The sequence below is a fragment of the Vespa velutina genome, chromosome 15 (assembly GCF_912470025.1).
Source record: "Vespa velutina chromosome 15, iVesVel2.1, whole genome shotgun sequence".
NCBI classification, from domain to species: Eukaryota; Metazoa; Arthropoda; class Insecta; order Hymenoptera; family Vespidae; genus Vespa; species Vespa velutina.
Genome location: NC_062202.1, coordinates 5,078,968 through 5,096,737, shown reverse-complemented (window position 1 = coordinate 5,096,737; position 17,770 = coordinate 5,078,968). Strand labels below are relative to the sequence as shown.

Here is a 17,770-nt window from a genome sequence, read left to right as displayed (position 1 = left end):
TTTAATCCCAATAATGGTTTACGATATGATATCTTTCAATATACTTGTGAAAAAAAGAAAATCAAAAGTACATACTTAAGCACATAGATTTTGAAGAGCGAATCTAAGAAATAAAATGATAAGAAGGAAGATCGATCATTCCACGTCCAATCATTGGCCTCTCTTTGAAGAATATTAAAGGATTTACACGTAGAATATACGTTTATCTACATGTTCGATTTGATATCAAAAGATGGGCCTAAGGAAGGGATCGTAGAATAGCTCGATCGCTTTGCGTTTCACACGCGAGCACAGCGTCGGTAAACGCAATGTTTCCTGGCACGATTGACTCCACCTAGACGGCGCGGCGCCTCCTCGCGTTTCGTTTGCCCGCCTTCAATCTCACACTCACTCTCTTTCTCCCTTTCTCTCTCTCTCTCTCATTCTGACCTCGTCCCTGGTGCTGCTATTCCCGCCTAGTGCTTCCAAAATTTCGCGCGAGTAAACCAGCCCCTCCCGTCTCTCATTCTTTCTCTTTCCCTCCTCCATGATATAACGCGCGCGCGCGCGCATATACAGAGGGAATGCAAAAGAAAGAGAGAGAGAGAGAGAGAGAGAGAAGATACACGTCAAGAGCAAAAGAGGGAGGAAAAGATACCCCCGTAAGTTTAATACGCTCTAGAATAGTATGAAAACGATGAAAGAAGAATCGATTACCACGTTGGCGAGGACGGCCTTGGAAAAGAGAACGTAAAGGAAGAAGTAAAAAAAGAAAAAACAAACTACTCATCTCGTTGGCATGTGTAGGCGCTTAGAATTATCGTTGCGTTGAAAATATAAAGATTGAGATGTAAGGTTGATCGAGAGAGTAAATAAAAAGAATAAAAAAAGTCGCGCGGTCCTTCCCGGAGTGATCTCGAGCGAGCAAACGGGCGTTGCAAGCCACGACGACGTCCTCCGGTATCGATCGACGAAGGTTGGACGAAAACGAGCTTCAAGACTCGTCCTAGCCTCTCCTCGAGATATTACGAAGGAACGCTAAAGATGTCGTTCGTGATCTTCTCCGTGAAGAAGAGACAAGAGTCAAAGAGAAAGAGAGAGAGAGAGAGAGAAAGAAAAAGAGACATACGATTAGAACTTACCGTCATGTTATAAGTAGTTCGAGTCACAGGTCGCAAAGTAATTGAGTCTTCCCAGCCATAAAAAAGTCCGCTAAAGAGAGAGAGAGAGAGAGAGGGAGAGAGAGAGAGAGAGAGAGAGAGAGAGAGAGAAGAAAGAGAGAGAGAAACAGATAAACGGATAGAGAGACAGAGAGTCGCAAAAAGTCACGAAAACGCACGACAACGGAAATATATCTTGTTTCTTTCACGGTATCGTCGTCGTCGTCGTAGAGATCTTCTTCGTGTAAACGGCAGTATTGGCAGTGGCGGGAGTGAGGAGGGCAGATACAGCGTTGGCGGTGGTGGTGGTGGTGGCGGCGGCGGCGGCGGCGGCGGCGGCGGCAGCGGTGACGGCAGCGGTGACGGCAACGGCGGCAGCGGTGGCGGTGGTGGCGCCGACGACGACGACGACGAGGAGGAGGCTGTCGGTGACGACGACGAGGATGTTGTTGTTGTTGTTGTTGTTCTCGTACGTGGCACTTCTGATAGCGATGACTCTTCCTACCAAGTCACTGTTATTCTCGCGAACCGAAGACACCATCTCCTTGCTCGTCCGATCGCGTTCACTCTCGACGACAATGCCGACGCCCGCACTAGCCGCGACGCACCAAGGTCGCGCTACCATGAGTAACATCGTCGATTAAATGCTAACGTCATCCTCGTCCTCGTCGTCATCGTTCTCTCCTCTTCTTCTCGTCCTCGTTCCGAGCACGATCCAAGGCAAACGGCTGGCCAAACGCACGAACCACCGATTCCTTCGCGAATCCCCGAGAAACAATGTCGAAGAAAAGAGAGAAAGAAAAGCTTTCCGGGGACAAGGAATCGAGGAAAAGGCGGTGGTCGTCCCCCGTTCGACTGCACGACACCGATCCTTGATAAAAGGAGACGCCCCAACGCGGGCCACCCAGTTCGACGTATGGCGAGCGACGGCTCACCCCGCGGATCCGTCTGTGCTCGGGCCAACTCGCGCAGTGCCGTATCTAGGACCACCGCCTGCTTCGACGCCAACCAATCTTCCCCCTCCCTTCCCCACCACGCTCATTCTCTAACCCTTCCGCGAGCTCTAAGGCACGATCTTTTTTATATAATCTTTTTCTTTTTTTTTTTTTTTTTTTCTCTCTTTTTTTACCCCCGCTTAACCCTCCCAACGAGGGTTCTATAAAAACCATCCGATGATGAAGATCTTAACTGGGAGATAGGAAAGTGGTCATAGATTTGATGGTGGCATCTTGTACATATTTCTGCGAAGGTATCAACTTTAGTCATTTTTAGAAAAGTACTTTATATTTAACGGTTACCTTTAAAATAATGTAACACTCTTTCAGGGATCAGGAAGAAGACGAGAAAAAAGAGGCCGTGAGGGTAAAGAAAGGGAACGATTTTAGTATCGGGCCCTGGGAATAATACGGGGCGACCTGGAACCGTCGGGCACTCAGCGGCAAGGCGGGGGACTAAGGAAACCCTTGAAATCAATAGCCGGCCTCTACTGCCACCGCCACCCTGATCAGGCTCCGTTCTGCGCTGCACATCCGTCCCCTCGCATCATCCACCTCCCTCCTTTTAAAGCTCCTCTCTCTCTCTCTCTCTCTCTCTCTCTCTCTCTCTCTCTCTCTCTCTCTCTCTCTCTCTCTCTCTCTCCTCCGATTCTGATTTATCTGCACGACGTAGCCGAGGAAGCCAGGAGCCGCACTTCAGTTCGCGCTCGAACGTCCCACTAGTACGGGCACACGTCATTCGTTGACTTTTTTAGCGGTGTTCCATGTGACGGTGAAGGAGTAGAAGACGAGGGTAGAACGATCATGAATCGTCAGCCAAAAATAAACTTCTCTCTCTCTCTCCCTCATTTCTTCTTCTCCTTATCTTTATTATTTATCTTTCATATTCAGGTAGTCAATGATAATAGATTGGATAATTTAGCAAAGGAATAATTCGAAGAATTTAAAAAATTGAAATAGAAATTGAAATATCATGATTACCATCGATAATTTCGTTCGTAATGGAACGAGGAAAAAGATAAAATAATGGAAACTGATACGAATTGGAACACCTTTCGTCTACTCTCCATTAGTTAACGATCTTAAAGAAAGTAGCTCTTGCATTTTTTTATATTATTTATTAATTCGTTGCGAGGCTGAGTTAAACACGATGCAGGAAGCACGTTTATGGTAGGTGCATAATGCATGCGAAGAAATGGTTTTGCATATCGACGAGAACGTATATTCAGGGACATTGCAGGCGTGGAGGGTTGATGCAACTTTTTTTTTCCTTTTTTTTTCTCAGGCGACGTAGGCATTCGCAAAGGTAAAAAGTTGAAAATAAAGATCAGGAGGAGATTGTGCGTCACTCGAAATAATTTCTCCACTGCAGTGTGTAGATTTCTCCACCCTTTCGATGATGACCACCCGGTGGCACCTTCACTCCTCCATTCACCCACTTCTCTGCCACGTACAAAGTCGTTACGTGTTTATATGTATGTGTGCGTGTGTACGAGGATGGTCTGATTACGGTCTGACCTACTCTACTTCGGGCTAGGGCCATACGATTCTCTTTCTCTCTCTCTCTCTCTCTCTCTCTCTCTCTCTCTCTCTCTTTTCTTTTTTCTTCTCGTTTTCGAAAACTTATCGCGCTTATCCGACCTTTCTTCACGTAAGGCTTACAAATTAATTATAAAAATTCGGTAATATTCTACTGATAAAGTTTATTAAAATTAATGTTTATATTGAAATCGATGATAAAATGACACGATACACAACGTCTGTCGGATTCTTTTTTGTTTAATGCTTTTCCTAACGGACGTACAATTCTGACGCAAAAGATTATTATTAATTAAATATATCAATGAAAAGAGATATTTTTTTTTTATAAAGATATTGACGAAACTCGAACGATACCGTAACGAAACGACGAATCCTCGGCCAAATGAAGAGGCGCGAGTGCCGTTTCGTTTTGATTTCATTCGAGCTTTCTTCAGCAAAATATGTGAATATAATCCATTGGATTGTTCCGTCTCTCTCTCTCTCTCTCTCTCTCTCTCTCTCTCTCATTTTTATATAAGTAAATCATTTAATGTATATTTTCAACTCGTTACAGAGATCGTCGACGGAGATCTCATTAAAGAGATCCCGACCGTTTTATATTATTACTATTACTTATTTATTATTATAGAATCTTAAACGGCTTTATATTAATACGCGAATGCACAGAACAGACGTGCATTATAGAGACACGAGTAAGTACCTTATGTACAGAAAAACGTGGCACGGATTATCTTTGCCGACTTTTTTTTTTCTTTCTTTCTCTCTTCTCGTTAAGTAACACCGGAAAGCCGATATATAATAATGTATGTGTTTGTGTATGTCAAGTCTCTCTCCTCCACTTCTCCTTAAAGATACAACTATATATTAACCTACGATCCATCTCTACGATCGTAAACAATTGTTAAAGAATTGTTAAAGATCTGATAAATCGTCTGGCGTTTTTCGCAAAATCTATTTCTTCAGGTTGACCGTATTAGATCTCAACGTACTTGTAATAAATAATAGTATAAATAATAAAAACGAACACGGTTGCATTGTGACGTATTATATTACGTATGTATATACGTAAATTAGAGAAATATAATTATGATTCATTATGAATGAAAGACAATTCATAAAATATTGTGGGAGGAGAAAAAAACTGAAATCAATTGAAAATTTAGTTAAATTACAAATAGGTAGTTCGCCATTGTTGTTTTCTCTTAACATAAATATATAAACATTTAAATTTTGTGTATACCAAGTGCGAAGACATACTTTATTTATTATAATTTCTAGCATGCCAACGTGTTGAAAGTGTATTTCTTTCGGTCGTACATGTACTTTTCCCCCCCCCCCCCCTTTCTCTTCTTATTTCTTCGTTTATTGAGAGAAAAAAAAAAAGAAAGGAAAAAAAAAGAAAAGAAAAGAAAAGAAAAGAAAAAGAAACCGAGCGATACCGTGTCCATGTAAGCCATGCTCCACTTTAGATTCAAAAAGAATTTAATGACAGAGAGGTACAAAGTACAAATATTGTGTAGTGCGACATCCGAGATATCTTTATTTTTAATTTTTATAAGACAAACATAAAGAAATAAAAATTACACTGAAGCGTCATAAATTCAATGCATTAACTTCTTAAATTATATGCCACTGCTGGTTGATGCAGTCATCACTACCGTATGGACAATGACGAACCACTACTATTCAGTCAGCCCCCCTTCCCTCTCTGCTGTATCTTCAAAATAAATATCTTTGAGCAAATCGAACTACATAGAAAATGTAGAATGAACAAGTTGAAATCAAAATGAAATACAATTGAATGAATAAGGCGTTAATTACCTATCACAGTGTTAACGTGCCCGAGTTATTCTTTATAGAACACACACAGTGTTTACAATGATGCTTGATCTCATTAAATGGTATTATTATATATTTTTCAATTACTTTAATAAGGAAGGAGAGAAAAAAAAAAGGAAAAGAAAAAAAAAAAAAAAAAAAAAAAAAGAAAGAAAGAAATTAGAAATATGTTAGAATATTCGCGATTAATTGGAGTGAGATCTAAATGCGCGGATCTAAAAAGTAGAGTTCAAATTTAATAAATGATAGATCTTTGGACTATTTGGAAAAACTTGTCAAAAAATTTGTTTAAATTTCTTCAAATGAATATTTTGTATAGGTGGTAATCTGTTCGGCTTAGTGGTGGCATGGTAGCAAAGACACAGGACGCAGGCAAGTGTTTTAAAGCGAAAATCCTTTTGTAAGAAGTGTATGTGTGGGAAATGTGTTATTAACGAATACATAAAATCCTAAACGTTTATCCAAGACATGCTACTCGATATTTATTTAAGTTTTCTACTTAAATCAGTAACATTTCTTAGATGCTTAACAATTAACTAATGTGACTTCAATACCAAACCGTTGGGTTGTCGCTTGGAAAATAATCGCTTGGTTGGAGCATAACAAACCGTTTCTTAAAAAAGGATTTAAAGTTTCAAATGCTGCTTTACCGGACAAAGCACATTCCCATAGGAAATAGCCCTATTAATACAGACCACTATGTTAATACAATTTATAATGAACAACCAAGTAATGGTACGACTGAAATTATTGGTCTTTGCAGTCTGAAGATGGCAGGGGGACAGACTAAGAACGTAGGGGAAGAAGGGATGTGCCGATGTATATTTAAAGAATAAGGACTGCTCAGATTAGTTTTCCCAACAAATAGCCTACTATGACCATAGCAACGGCAATGAGAAAACTAGTTGACGTCGGAGAAAACTGATTACTGTTCTGTGCGGGCAAACCTCTAGCTTCCTCCAATGCTGCGTTTCGGTATTTCATTAAGTCTCTCTGTTGATAAAGAAGAAAAAATAAGTGTCAATGCTAATCAATGAAAATAAATACCTACTATTGATTATGTTGGGAGAAAGAAAAGAGAAAAAAAAAAAAAAAAAAAAAAAAAAAAAAAAAAAAAGAAAAAAAAAAGAAAAGAAATGTACAAACGATTTATCGAATTATCATTAAAATATGAAGTAAAGTTATTTCCTATCATTTACCCTAAGTTGAAGGTTCTCCTGCCTAAGAGCACTTTCCTCTACTCTAAGCTGAGTGACTTCTTGTGCAGCTTTTAACAATTTCTCTTCTGTTTCTTCCAATACCTAAAGAGTAATGTTTATAGTATAAATAATGTTTTTCTCTTGAAGGTTGCAACATTCGAAAAAATCATTGGTATTATTACCTTTGGAGAGGATTTCACAGAATCACCAGTACCTTTATTTTTCTCATTATTCGTATTAGTATCCGACCTGGTTGTCGTAGTAGTTGTAGTTGTTTTAGTTGCAGCAGTAGTTGTTACCGGATTCTCGAATACGCACTTTAACTTAGAATCCATTAATTGCTCTGGCTTCGTATCTTTCCACTGCAAAATTGATGTGCATGGTAATAAAGATGCATCATAATTAAAGATACATTTTTGATGATACATACGACATCGTTATTTAAATAATCATCTGAATCATTATCGGGAGCTATTAAACTCTGAACCATAAATTTGTGTTTATTTTTGTCCGCTGGATCAAAATCACAAGGTTGTAAGCACACTAAAATTCAAAATGTTCTATCTTATAACGTATCCTTTGTCAAAGGGTTTTTATCGGTCGACAATTAAATAGATTTAAAAATTAACCTGCTATTTCGGCGACCTCCATTGGCTTTAAAGCTCCAGAGTTAGGACGTACGCAATATTTCTTTGGTACGGTCGTCTTTATTTTAAAATATACTTTGTCAGAGGTAGGATTTATTAGTTTTATGTAAGATGTGACTGGAGCTCCAGTAAACGGACCTAAAAAGAATTGTTGCTGTAGTTCTTTCGAAGAATATCGATACATAATACAAATACATTATAAAATAATATATAATTAGTAAATATACATATATATATATATGTAAACTAAAACTATATTACCATTTTACATTTTCATCGTGTAGAAGATAATAGAATTCTACTGAAGTAATACTAATTAGAAATCATTATTTTGATAAAAATATTAGATATGGTATGGCTACATATTGTAGCTGTCAATGCAACAATGACGAAAACAATGACATAAGCAGAATGTTTTCACTGGAATAAGCTAATTGAAAGCGCTCAAGTTTCTTTTTTTTTGGACCAATGGTTTGATCAACGATTACAGATATGTGTTTGTGGATATTACATGAAACGTGGGAAAAGCATATGGAAAATTCATTAATGGCATTGCCACAAAAGTGCATCTAACTCTGTATGTATAATTACGCGCGTATTTTTAAATACGAAAGGCAAATCTGTAACCAAAAATATACGCAAGACCGAAGGTAAACGGTGAAGAAAGAAATGGGGGGTGGGGAGTGACACTCACACACACCACGCACGCACGCACGCACACGCGCACACACACACACACACACACACACACACACATACATACATACATACAAACGAGGATAGTAGAGTCCATATACGTGCTGGATAAGAAGAAGATGGAAGAAAGAAAGAAGAGAGAGAGAGAGAGAGAGAGAGAGAGAGAGAGAGAATAAGAGAGAGGAGTAAAAAGTTAAGCGAACAATAAAATGATCGTCTTGGCTTTGACAGCGATTAACGCGAATAGGGTTAAGTGCGACTTTGCACTTTTTATAGGATTTTCTCGAACTGAAATTTCTAAACTTGGCAAGGATCGTTAAACAGTAAGAAAACATTCGAGAAGAACCATTCTCTCTCTCTCTCTCTCTCTCTGTCTAGCTCTATCTCCATCTCCTTACGTCATCTTGACAACGCAATGTGCTGCACCGTGTGCACTCGGATTCGTTCGAATGAATCGGCTACTTTTTGTTGTGTGATCGCGTGAGATATACAAGCAAAGTTGTACAACTAAATATCTCAAAGAGGTAAACTTATAACCGGACAAAAAGGAGAAGGGATGGGGATGGAGGAGGAAAAAAAAGGAAGAAAAAAAGAAAGGCGTTGTCGATAAATAGGATAAATTACGAAGATCGTTGATCTTTCGTACCCCTGAATCGTAGCTCGTTTTCCGGCTCGATAATTAAAACTTGCGCAGGCTTCGCCATCCTATATTTTTCAATGTCGCTCGACAATCCAATGGACGTTGAATCGCGTCACCTCGGTGTAAAGAGCTTTCGTTTCTTCTATTTTATTAACAGTGACTTAATGGATTTTTACTTTCCGTGTGCTCGCAGTGATATTGTTAAAACGGCACCACTGCGTTTCTCGTACTCGCTTTCCGAGATTCCGTTCAACTAATTCCAATTTTTCTCTCTTCTCGCGAGCGAATACGCATGCGTCACGACGGAAATTATCAGGCGTACTTGGACGCGTTACGTCACGACGATGTTACCGCGGTAATCATATTCTCTACTTTTACAGACCACATGTAAATTTTAACGGTGAGAAAATAAGGCCTAGAGGAGTGGGGGAAGAAAAGCAAGACGAAAGCAAAACAAGAGCCACGACAATTCGACAAAAAGTCGTCTAACGTTGTACGAGAATATGTAACTTTCAATTTCGAGACAATTTCGAATCATCTTCCAACGGGGTTTTTTTTCTTTTTTTTTTTTTTTTTCCTTTTTTTTTTCCTAAGCCGTTTATCCCGTTTCGCAATTGTTACGAGCTCTCTGATTTTTTTCTCCAATTTTTCTAAATACTTCGTATCTAGTATACATATGCGTGTTTATACACCTTTCGTTTTCGTTTTCTCGATAATATCGATATCGTCCTATCACATATATCGTTCTATACATTCTCATTTTACTTTGCAATTAAATTTCGCGCGTCTATCAATCCATTTATATATATATATATGTGTGTGTATATATTAAATACTTGCCTTGTTTGTTTGTTTCTTTTCGTTTAAAGAAGAAATTTAGACTTATTTTAACATGAGAATTGGCATTATAAATACGACGAAAAAGATATTTGTCCGTGTGAAAAATGTATTCGGCCAATGACATTGTCGCTCCGATAGCGTCGCTATTCATTAATTCGCTAATCTCCCACAAAGATTGCCAATGGCGTATGAATCGTAAGTAACATTTAGAGATCCAAAAACTATATATAGTTTCTGCCAACTTGATATTACGTGAATGTAGGTTTAAAGAGAGTTTACGATTTTTCTCCGGGTAATTTGAACAAACGCGTGTGGTTTGAACATCGCCATCGGAATCATTTTAATTTATATAATAATAATAATAATAATTAATTATTATAATAAGTGGTTTAAGATTATGGATACTACAAGCGCTCCGAATCTAAATGCCGAAATCTATAGAAATTTAACACCGGCTGATCGTCCACCGTTTTCCGACAAACATTTACAATTTATATTAGTATACAATGGTAATATTCAATGTTTTGTATATGAATTTAAGCATAATCAATTAGATGTGTGCGAACGTAAAATATATGTGAATCAATTAACGTTTACATGGCCGATTGATCGATCGATTGATTGATTTACAGAAAATAGCGCTATTCTTGGTGCTAGCAATATGACAGATCGTTTCTGGGCTGGTACTATGTGGTATTATAATGATATATCAGACTTTAATAGATGCAAGGCCTTTTTAACGACCAGAACTATAAGTGGTATATCTACCGGAGCATATCTAGAGAAAGAGAAATTCGTAATCGGCGAGGATAGCGGTCTGTTACAAATTTTGGGCCTAGTTGATATACCAGATCTGGATCAACAGGAATTACAATCTTTAGGATATGCTTGTCAACATGACGATACGCTTACAACGGTGTCAGTATTCTCTGACAATGCACATTTGGTGACAGGTGGAATGGATTGTTGGTAAGCTCCCCTTACCTCGTTTGAGATAGAACTCATCGCTTGAGAAAAACATAGAAATAATAATTTTCATTTGTTGTAGTATAAAGGTATGGGATATATCTAATCTAATGTCTATAGATTCATTCCATTCTAGTCATATAGATGTTGTAACTGGAATTGATGTACAACAAGGAAGTAATTCTGTATTTATATCTTCGTCATTAGATAACTGTGCTTTGATGTGGGATACAAGAAAACGAAAACCTGCGCAATGTACGTTTTTCTTTCTTCGAAAGATATAGATTAATGCCAAATCATATATTTGTACATTTTCCTCCGTATGTAATTGCTTTTTCTATACTCCATAAGGTATTTTCGAAAAAGATGGCTGTGGTTTGACGTCGGTATCCTGCAATCCTGTCTCTAATAACATTGTAGCGATAGGCGCAAACGATGGAAGCGTCACATTAATAGACATTAGAAATACGGACGATGTGTTATTTGAGTCATCAGTATTTTCCAGATCAATACATAAGCTTTTATTTAATCCAAATCCAGAAAGGTAATACAAGGAAATTTATTACATGATTTTTACATTAATAATCAATCAATCCTGAAATAATATCTAAACACTTATATCATTGATAATTATCGTACTTACTGTCGCTAATTTTAAAGGTTGTGCTAATTATAATATCGGACAGTAAATCAATTAGGATATTTTATTTTCATAATTTCAAGAATTTACAATTATCTATCGCGTTTTATAGGTCAAGCCAGATAGCTTGCTGCTGCGACGATATTGTAGTTAAAGTTCTTGATACAAATGAAGATTGTACTGTTATTTATAAAGATAATAGACATACAGATTTTGTACGAGGACTCACGTGGTACAACGATCAACTGTTGTCATGTTCCTGGGACGATAAGATTTTAAAACATACAATCTAATTTTCTATGATCCAACATTATAGTTATCATTTTTATATTAAGATTAACTGTGATCATTTTAATAAAATAGAAATATTGATGTTTCTCTATACATTTTAATGCAGTATTCATTTCATTGTTGCTTCATTTACAATATTTGCTTAGAATATTTCTTTTTCAGAACCAGAGAGCAAAACAATTCCATCGTACAAGAATTTTTTAGAACGATCCTCAAATATGTAAAAATATATTGGAATGTAGTCTTGTATAACTATTGCTACTAGTATATTCTTTTTCTCTATGCTGGCCAAATAATTTCGAAGAAAATTTCACATCCCTAATTGATATAAATGAACATTATTTACGTCGAAATTGAGATATTTATTCGTTGTTAAGTGGACAAGAAAAAAAAGAAAAAAAAGCTCATTTATAAATAAATGGAAACTATGTCTTCTCTCATCCATTGGATTCTGTTGTATACCATTGAATAAGATTGCTTAAGTGCCAACATAATAAGGCAATAGTTAAATACCATAATTTCGTAATTATAAGACATAAATAATACAATGAGAAGCATGTATTGTATAATTAAATCATATACAACATGATTTCATTTGTAACATTCCCATCTCAGTGGTCGAAAGAAATTAATTGAGGATTTAACATACATTTTCTTTTTTTAATTCGCCATTTTTTCATACGCATTAAGCTTTTAATAATTAAAAAATTAAATATACATATATATATATATGTATATATGTGTGTGTATATATATATATATATATATATACAGAAAATTTGGTATAAATTTCGTATTTTATAAATTCTTTGCAACTTTTATGGTTATATTTATTGAATATTTGTTAAGATAATGTTTGCACAGTTTTAATCTATGATTAGCCATGATCGATTCGACTTATTTTCAACTTGGAAAAAAATATGTAAGATAAGCTGAGCATGCTAGAGGTTGAGATCATATTGAATAATACATGGTCTATTATGCTTAAAAAGAAATGCAACATCGTGCTTTTTCATAGATCAGTGATATGTGAAAGAAAGAGAACGCATGATTTCATCGATGTGCAGCAAAGGAATGGGAGCGGGGGGGGGGGGGGTGGAGAGAGAAAAAAAGAAAAAAGAAAATCACGTGACTGTGTCAAGAAGAAAGACTTGAAAAACATTTAGAATTACATACTCTCTCCTAATATTTGTTTAAAATAAGTCATTTCTCAAATAAGTTCTTATTTGATTCTCTACAGTCTCGTTAACATAACACATCTGGGAATACGTATTTATCTGATACAACACTTTAAACGTTCAAATGCAATCTGTTAATTGGATAAACAGATATGTTACTTAATATTCGATGAATTCTACTTTTGCAGCCAATTTGTTAAGTGTAACATACATCTAAAGATCAACATCATTGTTCGTTCATATAAAGGTATGTTAACGAATATAAATTGCACACAGGTTGACGAACCATTAAATAATATTTTATCAAAATTCATTCATGATCAGATTGAAAAAACATTTACATTGTGGCACCAAAGAGCAATGAATGTATGTGTCGATGAGAATACATATATTATGTCAGTAGAGGCAGTCTGATCCATTTATTTTCTGCATCTGTGCTTTGTCCTTTGTAACATGCTAATAATTATGGACATTAATTAAATTGTTATGTACATTTCGGGCTTTTACATACTGAAATATAATTGCATTGTCACAAATGCAATATGTAACTCTCATATCGACATTCATTCTTTTCCATCAATCTAGTCAATATATATATTTATATATATATATATACATATATATATATATACATATATATATATACATATATATATATACACACACACACATATATATCTTATTATGCATTTATTATTATGCTTTTCAAAAATGTCTTTTTTATATCACTTGTGTTTGATCAGAAATGTTTCTCAACGTTTTCAGTAACTCGATTACGCTCCAAACTCTTTGTCTTCGTCTGCCCTTATATCGCCATATACCCAAATATTGCGACGATTATGCTTGGCATCTTCCTCCGCTTTCGTATACTCCTCGATCTATCAAAAGTAGAGCACAAAAAAAAAAAAAAAAAAAAAAAAAAAAAAAAAAAAAAAAAAGAAAAAAATTATTCCTTAGTTTGTACAAAAACGTCATACCTCATTAACATTAGGTCAACTCACTAATTTCCCAAGTCTCTTATCTTTATGTTTTTGAACCAATAACAGTCCATCCGCAATGAGTCCTTTGGCAATGTCTTCATTCGTAGATGCATCGGCAAGAGTTACAGAATGGAGATTATTGCTTACTTTGTATTCAACATTTAATAGTAATATTTTATCCATAACGTCTTCTTTAAATGCTTCCACAGCCGATTTCTTATCGTCATTCTAATATAAATTTATTCAAATTAATATTATTATTGCCATCGAAATAATCGAAATTGTTATTGTTGTTGTTGTTGTTGTTGTTGTTATTATTATTATTTAAATGAGAGAGAAAAAAAAGGAATGACTCACGTCGTTGGGCAAAGCAACGCATGCAAGTGTGTATTCATGTGCATAAGGCTTATCAGTCGCAAAACGAGCAGGTAAATCAGCGACTCGTGTTACGTTAATAGTTTCTCTGTTGCCATAGTCAATATAAAATACGCTAACATTTGGTCCTGATACTTTTTCCGTTTTGACACGATACCATTGATCATCGCCTGTAAATTTGGCAACTGCCAAGTCACCCCTTGTAGGTTTGTAAGCACCAGGAAGTGGAGGATTAGCAGCCAATTCTTGTCGTAATTGTAAAAGTAAGTTTTCCAACAAACTACCCTGCTCGACATTTTGAGCATAAAAATGAAGATCTTCCGTAACTTCTGTAATAACTACTTCTTGATAATCAATTTTCCTTTCTGCAACTTCTTTCTCATCTTCATTCTTTTCATTTTCAACTTGGACTTCGACGCGATTCTTCCAAATCTAGAAAGAATCAATGATTCATTAAAAATATCTGGATAATATATGAAATATTAAAAAAAAGAAAGGAAAGAAAGAGAAAAGAAAAGAAAAGAAAAGAAGAAGAAGAAGAAGAAGAAGAAGAAGAAGAAGAAAAAAAAAAAAAAAAAAAAAAAAAAAGGAAGAAATACCAACATTAAGCTTTTTCGATTTAGCTCTCTCTTCTGCGGCTTTAAGGATTTTAGTAAATTCACCTAGATCAGGAAAGGTCACAACTTCTGCTAAACCTTCTTCTACCAAAGCGACGGACATATTAATATCATTGACGATTAAACATCCTATAAATCCGCTTCCTTTAGTTTCCGTAGTTTCAATTTTAATTTCTACATCCCTTTGGAAACAATGTTCCTTGGTGAAAGCTAAAGCTTTCTCACCATACTCATCTGCTTTAATAATACCTCCTCCAGGTAAGGACCTCTGACATCTAGGTGCCCTAATACCGGCTAATACAAATGTTATAAGTTGATCCTCTTTAGGCAAAAATAACTTTAAACGCGAACCGCTTGTAACAAATTCAACGACAGCTTTAATTCCTTGTGCCCTCTTCAATGACGTTAAAAATGCTTTAGCCTTGGGAGGATCGTTGGAAAGATCCACCAATCTATGAACAGGAATATCTTTCTTCGCATGCAATCCATGTTGCGATTTTTCTGCTTTACTTTCGGCAACTTGAAGCAAATTGTAATGAGAAGAACGTTGATCGTCGCTCTGTTTGTGTTTAATTACTTTAGCGAGACCCCTTGAAACTAACGCTTCCGCAATATTTCTGAGAAAATAATGTCAATCCATACATGTCAATACTCAAATATGACACATTAATATAATAAATTGTTTGAAGGAACTTACGTTTTACCGCACATGACTGTACAACATAATTTCTCTGGAAAATTATCCCTTGCTGGTTGTGTATAATCGACCACAACTTTAACGTTTTTTCTGATAAATTTTTCTCGAAGAAATTCACGCGCCTCTAACATCCACGGTATATCATAGAGGGGTCGGAAATCTTTTGACCTGACAGCATTATTAGTGTCTTCGCCAGGTTTCTTTTCTCTGGACGGTGGTCTAATGCTACTTAAAAAGACTTTTTTGTTTTCCCCATTTTGCGTCCTGATAATAAACGCATCTGCATTTACAATTTCAACAATAGTACCAGTAAATTCAATTTGCGGCCCAGACGGCTTATAATCCTTCCATAGACGTAATCGTGCCTCTTTGGCAGCTTTTTCTGCAAGATAGAGCTTCTCTGCGCCAGATTTACTGTTACTAATTGACCAATCTTGACATTTGGCAAAACCTTCGCTCAATAGGATTTCCGCGATGTTTCCTATTGAATAATTTCGATCGTATATGCCATTTTATATAGCGGTCCGCTTACCATACTAAATAATACTAACCTTTTGGATGAATAACACTTCCAACAAAATTGTTGTTATTTACAGATTCGAGTATTATCTCGACGTCTCTGTGAAGGAGCCGTGACTCTACAAAATACCTTGCCTCTTCCGCATATGGATCACCAGAGTTAGCATCGCGTCGTCCACTTGGCCAGCCAGGACAACGAATGCCAGATATCATCAATACAATATTGTAAAATTCAGGTAATAAAAATGCTTTTACAGTTGATCCATTAAAGACAAATTCAATAACAGCCTTAACAGGCTTTTTGCTATATTTTTCTACCAATTTTCTAGGATCATCGACGTTCCATTTAACATCACGTACATGTGCAGAAGCTGGCGTATCAGACCATTTGCCTTTGTTAGCTGCTCTCGCAGCACTCTCTAATTCGATCAATCGTGTTTGTTCGGCTGTAGGATTGCGAGTATCTTTTTTAACGATAACCAAGCCTTCGGAAACTAAGGACTCGATAACATTTTCACCATTTTTATCTGCCCAAAAGAGAGATTGTCGACGTAAGAAATTGTGTGTGCGCGCGTGTGTGTGTGTGTGTGTGTGTGTGTGCGCGCGGGTTCACATACCTTTTCCAAGCCAAACAGTGCCGTATGTTTTATTAGTATTAACTGCTTTTTCGGTAGTAAAAGTTACATCCTGGCCAATGAGCTTCTTACGTAAAAATTCTCTAGCTTCCCAGGCATATGGTTCGTCTTTACTTTCCTCAGCGCTGTAATGTCGTCAGTTGTAAAATAGAACGTTTTTTAATCAGAAAATTTAATAATTATACTTACCTATCATTTGCTTTCCAGCGTTCTAATTTTGGAGCGGTTATGTTACACAAAGTAATAGTAACTTCTGGTGGGGGCCCTCCCATCGGCTGTCCACGAATAACGATAGTATCCCCAGACATTACCTGTAGAAAAAATATATACACTTTTATATATAAAATAATAGTCATCGGTATACTGCGTCGAATGTAAAAAAATATCATATGAGTTAAGATATTATCTTTTTTGCATAAAAGAAAAATACTTTTCATACAAGATTTAATAGAAAAAGTTCCACCCGTTGAGATCATTTGTGTGAGAGAGAGAGAGAGAGAGAGAGAGAGAGACTTAAAAGTTATGAAATATTGCCATGCCACGTTTTACGATCGAAAATAATGAAATATTGACATATAGATATGAAAAATAATAATGTGAAAAGTGAAAGCGTTTAATGAAATAAATTATACAACGGCCATATGTTGTGCACGAGTTTTCCTTTTTTAAGGAAAAAAGTGCTCTTTAAGAAAATGAAGGAATATGAAAGTGCAAAGGCACGCGTTTATACATTACCAGAAATAGGAATGAATCGATATGGAAATGAATCTGCTCTCCTCCTTTACATATTTTTTTTTCTTTTTTCTTTTTTTTTTCTTTCTTTTTTTTTTTGCGATAGGATATCATGAGGTATCTAACGCTTACCTGCTTAACCACACCATTTCTTGGTTTAACTTGCCCCTGAGGTGGTGTGCTCATCGTGCCGTGCATATGCAGAACGCAAGATTCTCAAGTAATGAAAAGAAAATGTCTAATCGAACGTACGGCCGTTCCTATATTGTCGCGAATAAAAATCCACTAAGATCGTAATAAATACGATTTCTAGCGTCAAATAATTAAGAGAAATTCAACAATAATTTGACATGTTGTGTAGAAGGAGAGAAAAACTCACGCTGCTTTCCACGTATCGTGGATTAGTCGGTAGTGGCGCGACCTAGACAGAAAACATCGCACGAACTCGTTTGATTTGGTGGTGATGTGGCAACACGCGACACACTTCGATAAACAGAGCTGTCGCACTCTAGCGGATTATTTATATGTTATTTGAAATCGAACGAAATGAAATTTCTTTATTCACCAATAAAGGATCTACGTTCGTTCGTATGAAAATTCTTT

At 36.3% G+C, this 17,770-nt stretch overlaps 4 protein-coding genes across 8 annotated transcripts in view; 1 reads left to right on the top strand and 3 right to left on the bottom strand.

The window, feature by feature from the left end:
- LOC124954372 (glucose transporter type 1) overlaps nucleotides 1–2,125 on the bottom strand; it is a 31,576-nt gene extending 29,451 nt beyond the window's left edge. Inside the window, exon 1 of the mRNA XM_047507210.1 lies at nucleotides 1,122–2,125. The gene's annotated coding sequence lies outside the window, so the exon portion shown is untranslated. The remainder of the gene's footprint in view (nucleotides 1–1,121) is intronic.
- Nucleotides 2,126–3,817: 1,692 nt separating this feature from the next.
- Nucleotides 3,818–9,040, bottom strand: LOC124954384 (vesicle-associated membrane protein-associated protein B). Its single transcript, XM_047507260.1, has 6 exons — nucleotides 8,704–9,040; nucleotides 7,344–7,499; nucleotides 7,145–7,257; nucleotides 6,897–7,076; nucleotides 6,715–6,816; nucleotides 3,818–6,508 (listed from the first exon to the last, which is right to left on the bottom strand). The coding sequence occupies exons 1-6, from the start codon at nucleotides 8,759–8,761 to the stop codon at nucleotides 6,359–6,361; spliced, it is 759 nt and encodes a 252-aa protein (XP_047363216.1). The 5' UTR covers nucleotides 8,762–9,040; the 3' UTR covers nucleotides 3,818–6,358.
- On the top strand, nucleotides 8,457–12,096 carry LOC124954381 (methylosome protein 50-like). 3 transcript variants are annotated; one of them, XM_047507252.1, is made up of 6 exons: nucleotides 8,457–8,581; nucleotides 9,923–10,046; nucleotides 10,170–10,506; nucleotides 10,586–10,758; nucleotides 10,855–11,047; nucleotides 11,256–11,527. In XM_047507252.1, exons 2-6 carry the CDS (start codon nucleotides 9,935–9,937, stop codon nucleotides 11,434–11,436), a joined length of 996 nt encoding a protein of 331 aa, XP_047363208.1. In that variant the 5' UTR covers nucleotides 8,457–8,581; nucleotides 9,923–9,934; the 3' UTR covers nucleotides 11,437–11,527. The 3 variants fall into 3 exon arrangements, with proteins under 3 accessions (XP_047363208.1, XP_047363210.1, XP_047363207.1); XM_047507254.1 differs by lacking the exons at nucleotides 8,457–8,581; nucleotides 11,256–11,527 and adding exons at nucleotides 8,608–9,052; nucleotides 11,597–12,096; XM_047507251.1 differs by lacking the exon at nucleotides 8,457–8,581 and adding an exon at nucleotides 8,614–9,052.
- LOC124954374 (staphylococcal nuclease domain-containing protein 1) lies at nucleotides 11,512–17,600 on the bottom strand. Of its 3 annotated transcripts, none has more exons than XR_007102532.1 (10): nucleotides 17,300–17,600; nucleotides 16,625–16,746; nucleotides 16,418–16,560; nucleotides 15,833–16,327; nucleotides 15,282–15,762; nucleotides 14,571–15,201; nucleotides 13,950–14,399; nucleotides 13,614–13,820; nucleotides 13,287–13,490; nucleotides 11,512–13,224 (listed from the first exon to the last, which is right to left on the bottom strand). XR_007102532.1 is itself a non-coding variant. In XM_047507235.1 (9 exons), exons 1-9 carry the CDS (start codon nucleotides 17,363–17,365, stop codon nucleotides 13,386–13,388), a joined length of 2,700 nt encoding a protein of 899 aa, XP_047363191.1. In that variant the 5' UTR covers nucleotides 17,366–17,600; the 3' UTR covers nucleotides 11,512–13,385. The 3 variants fall into 3 exon arrangements, 1 of the variants encoding a protein (XP_047363191.1); XR_007102533.1 differs by having other exon boundaries at nucleotides 13,291–13,490; XM_047507235.1 differs by having other exon boundaries at nucleotides 11,512–13,490.
- Between the last annotated feature and the right edge of the window lie 170 nt (nucleotides 17,601–17,770).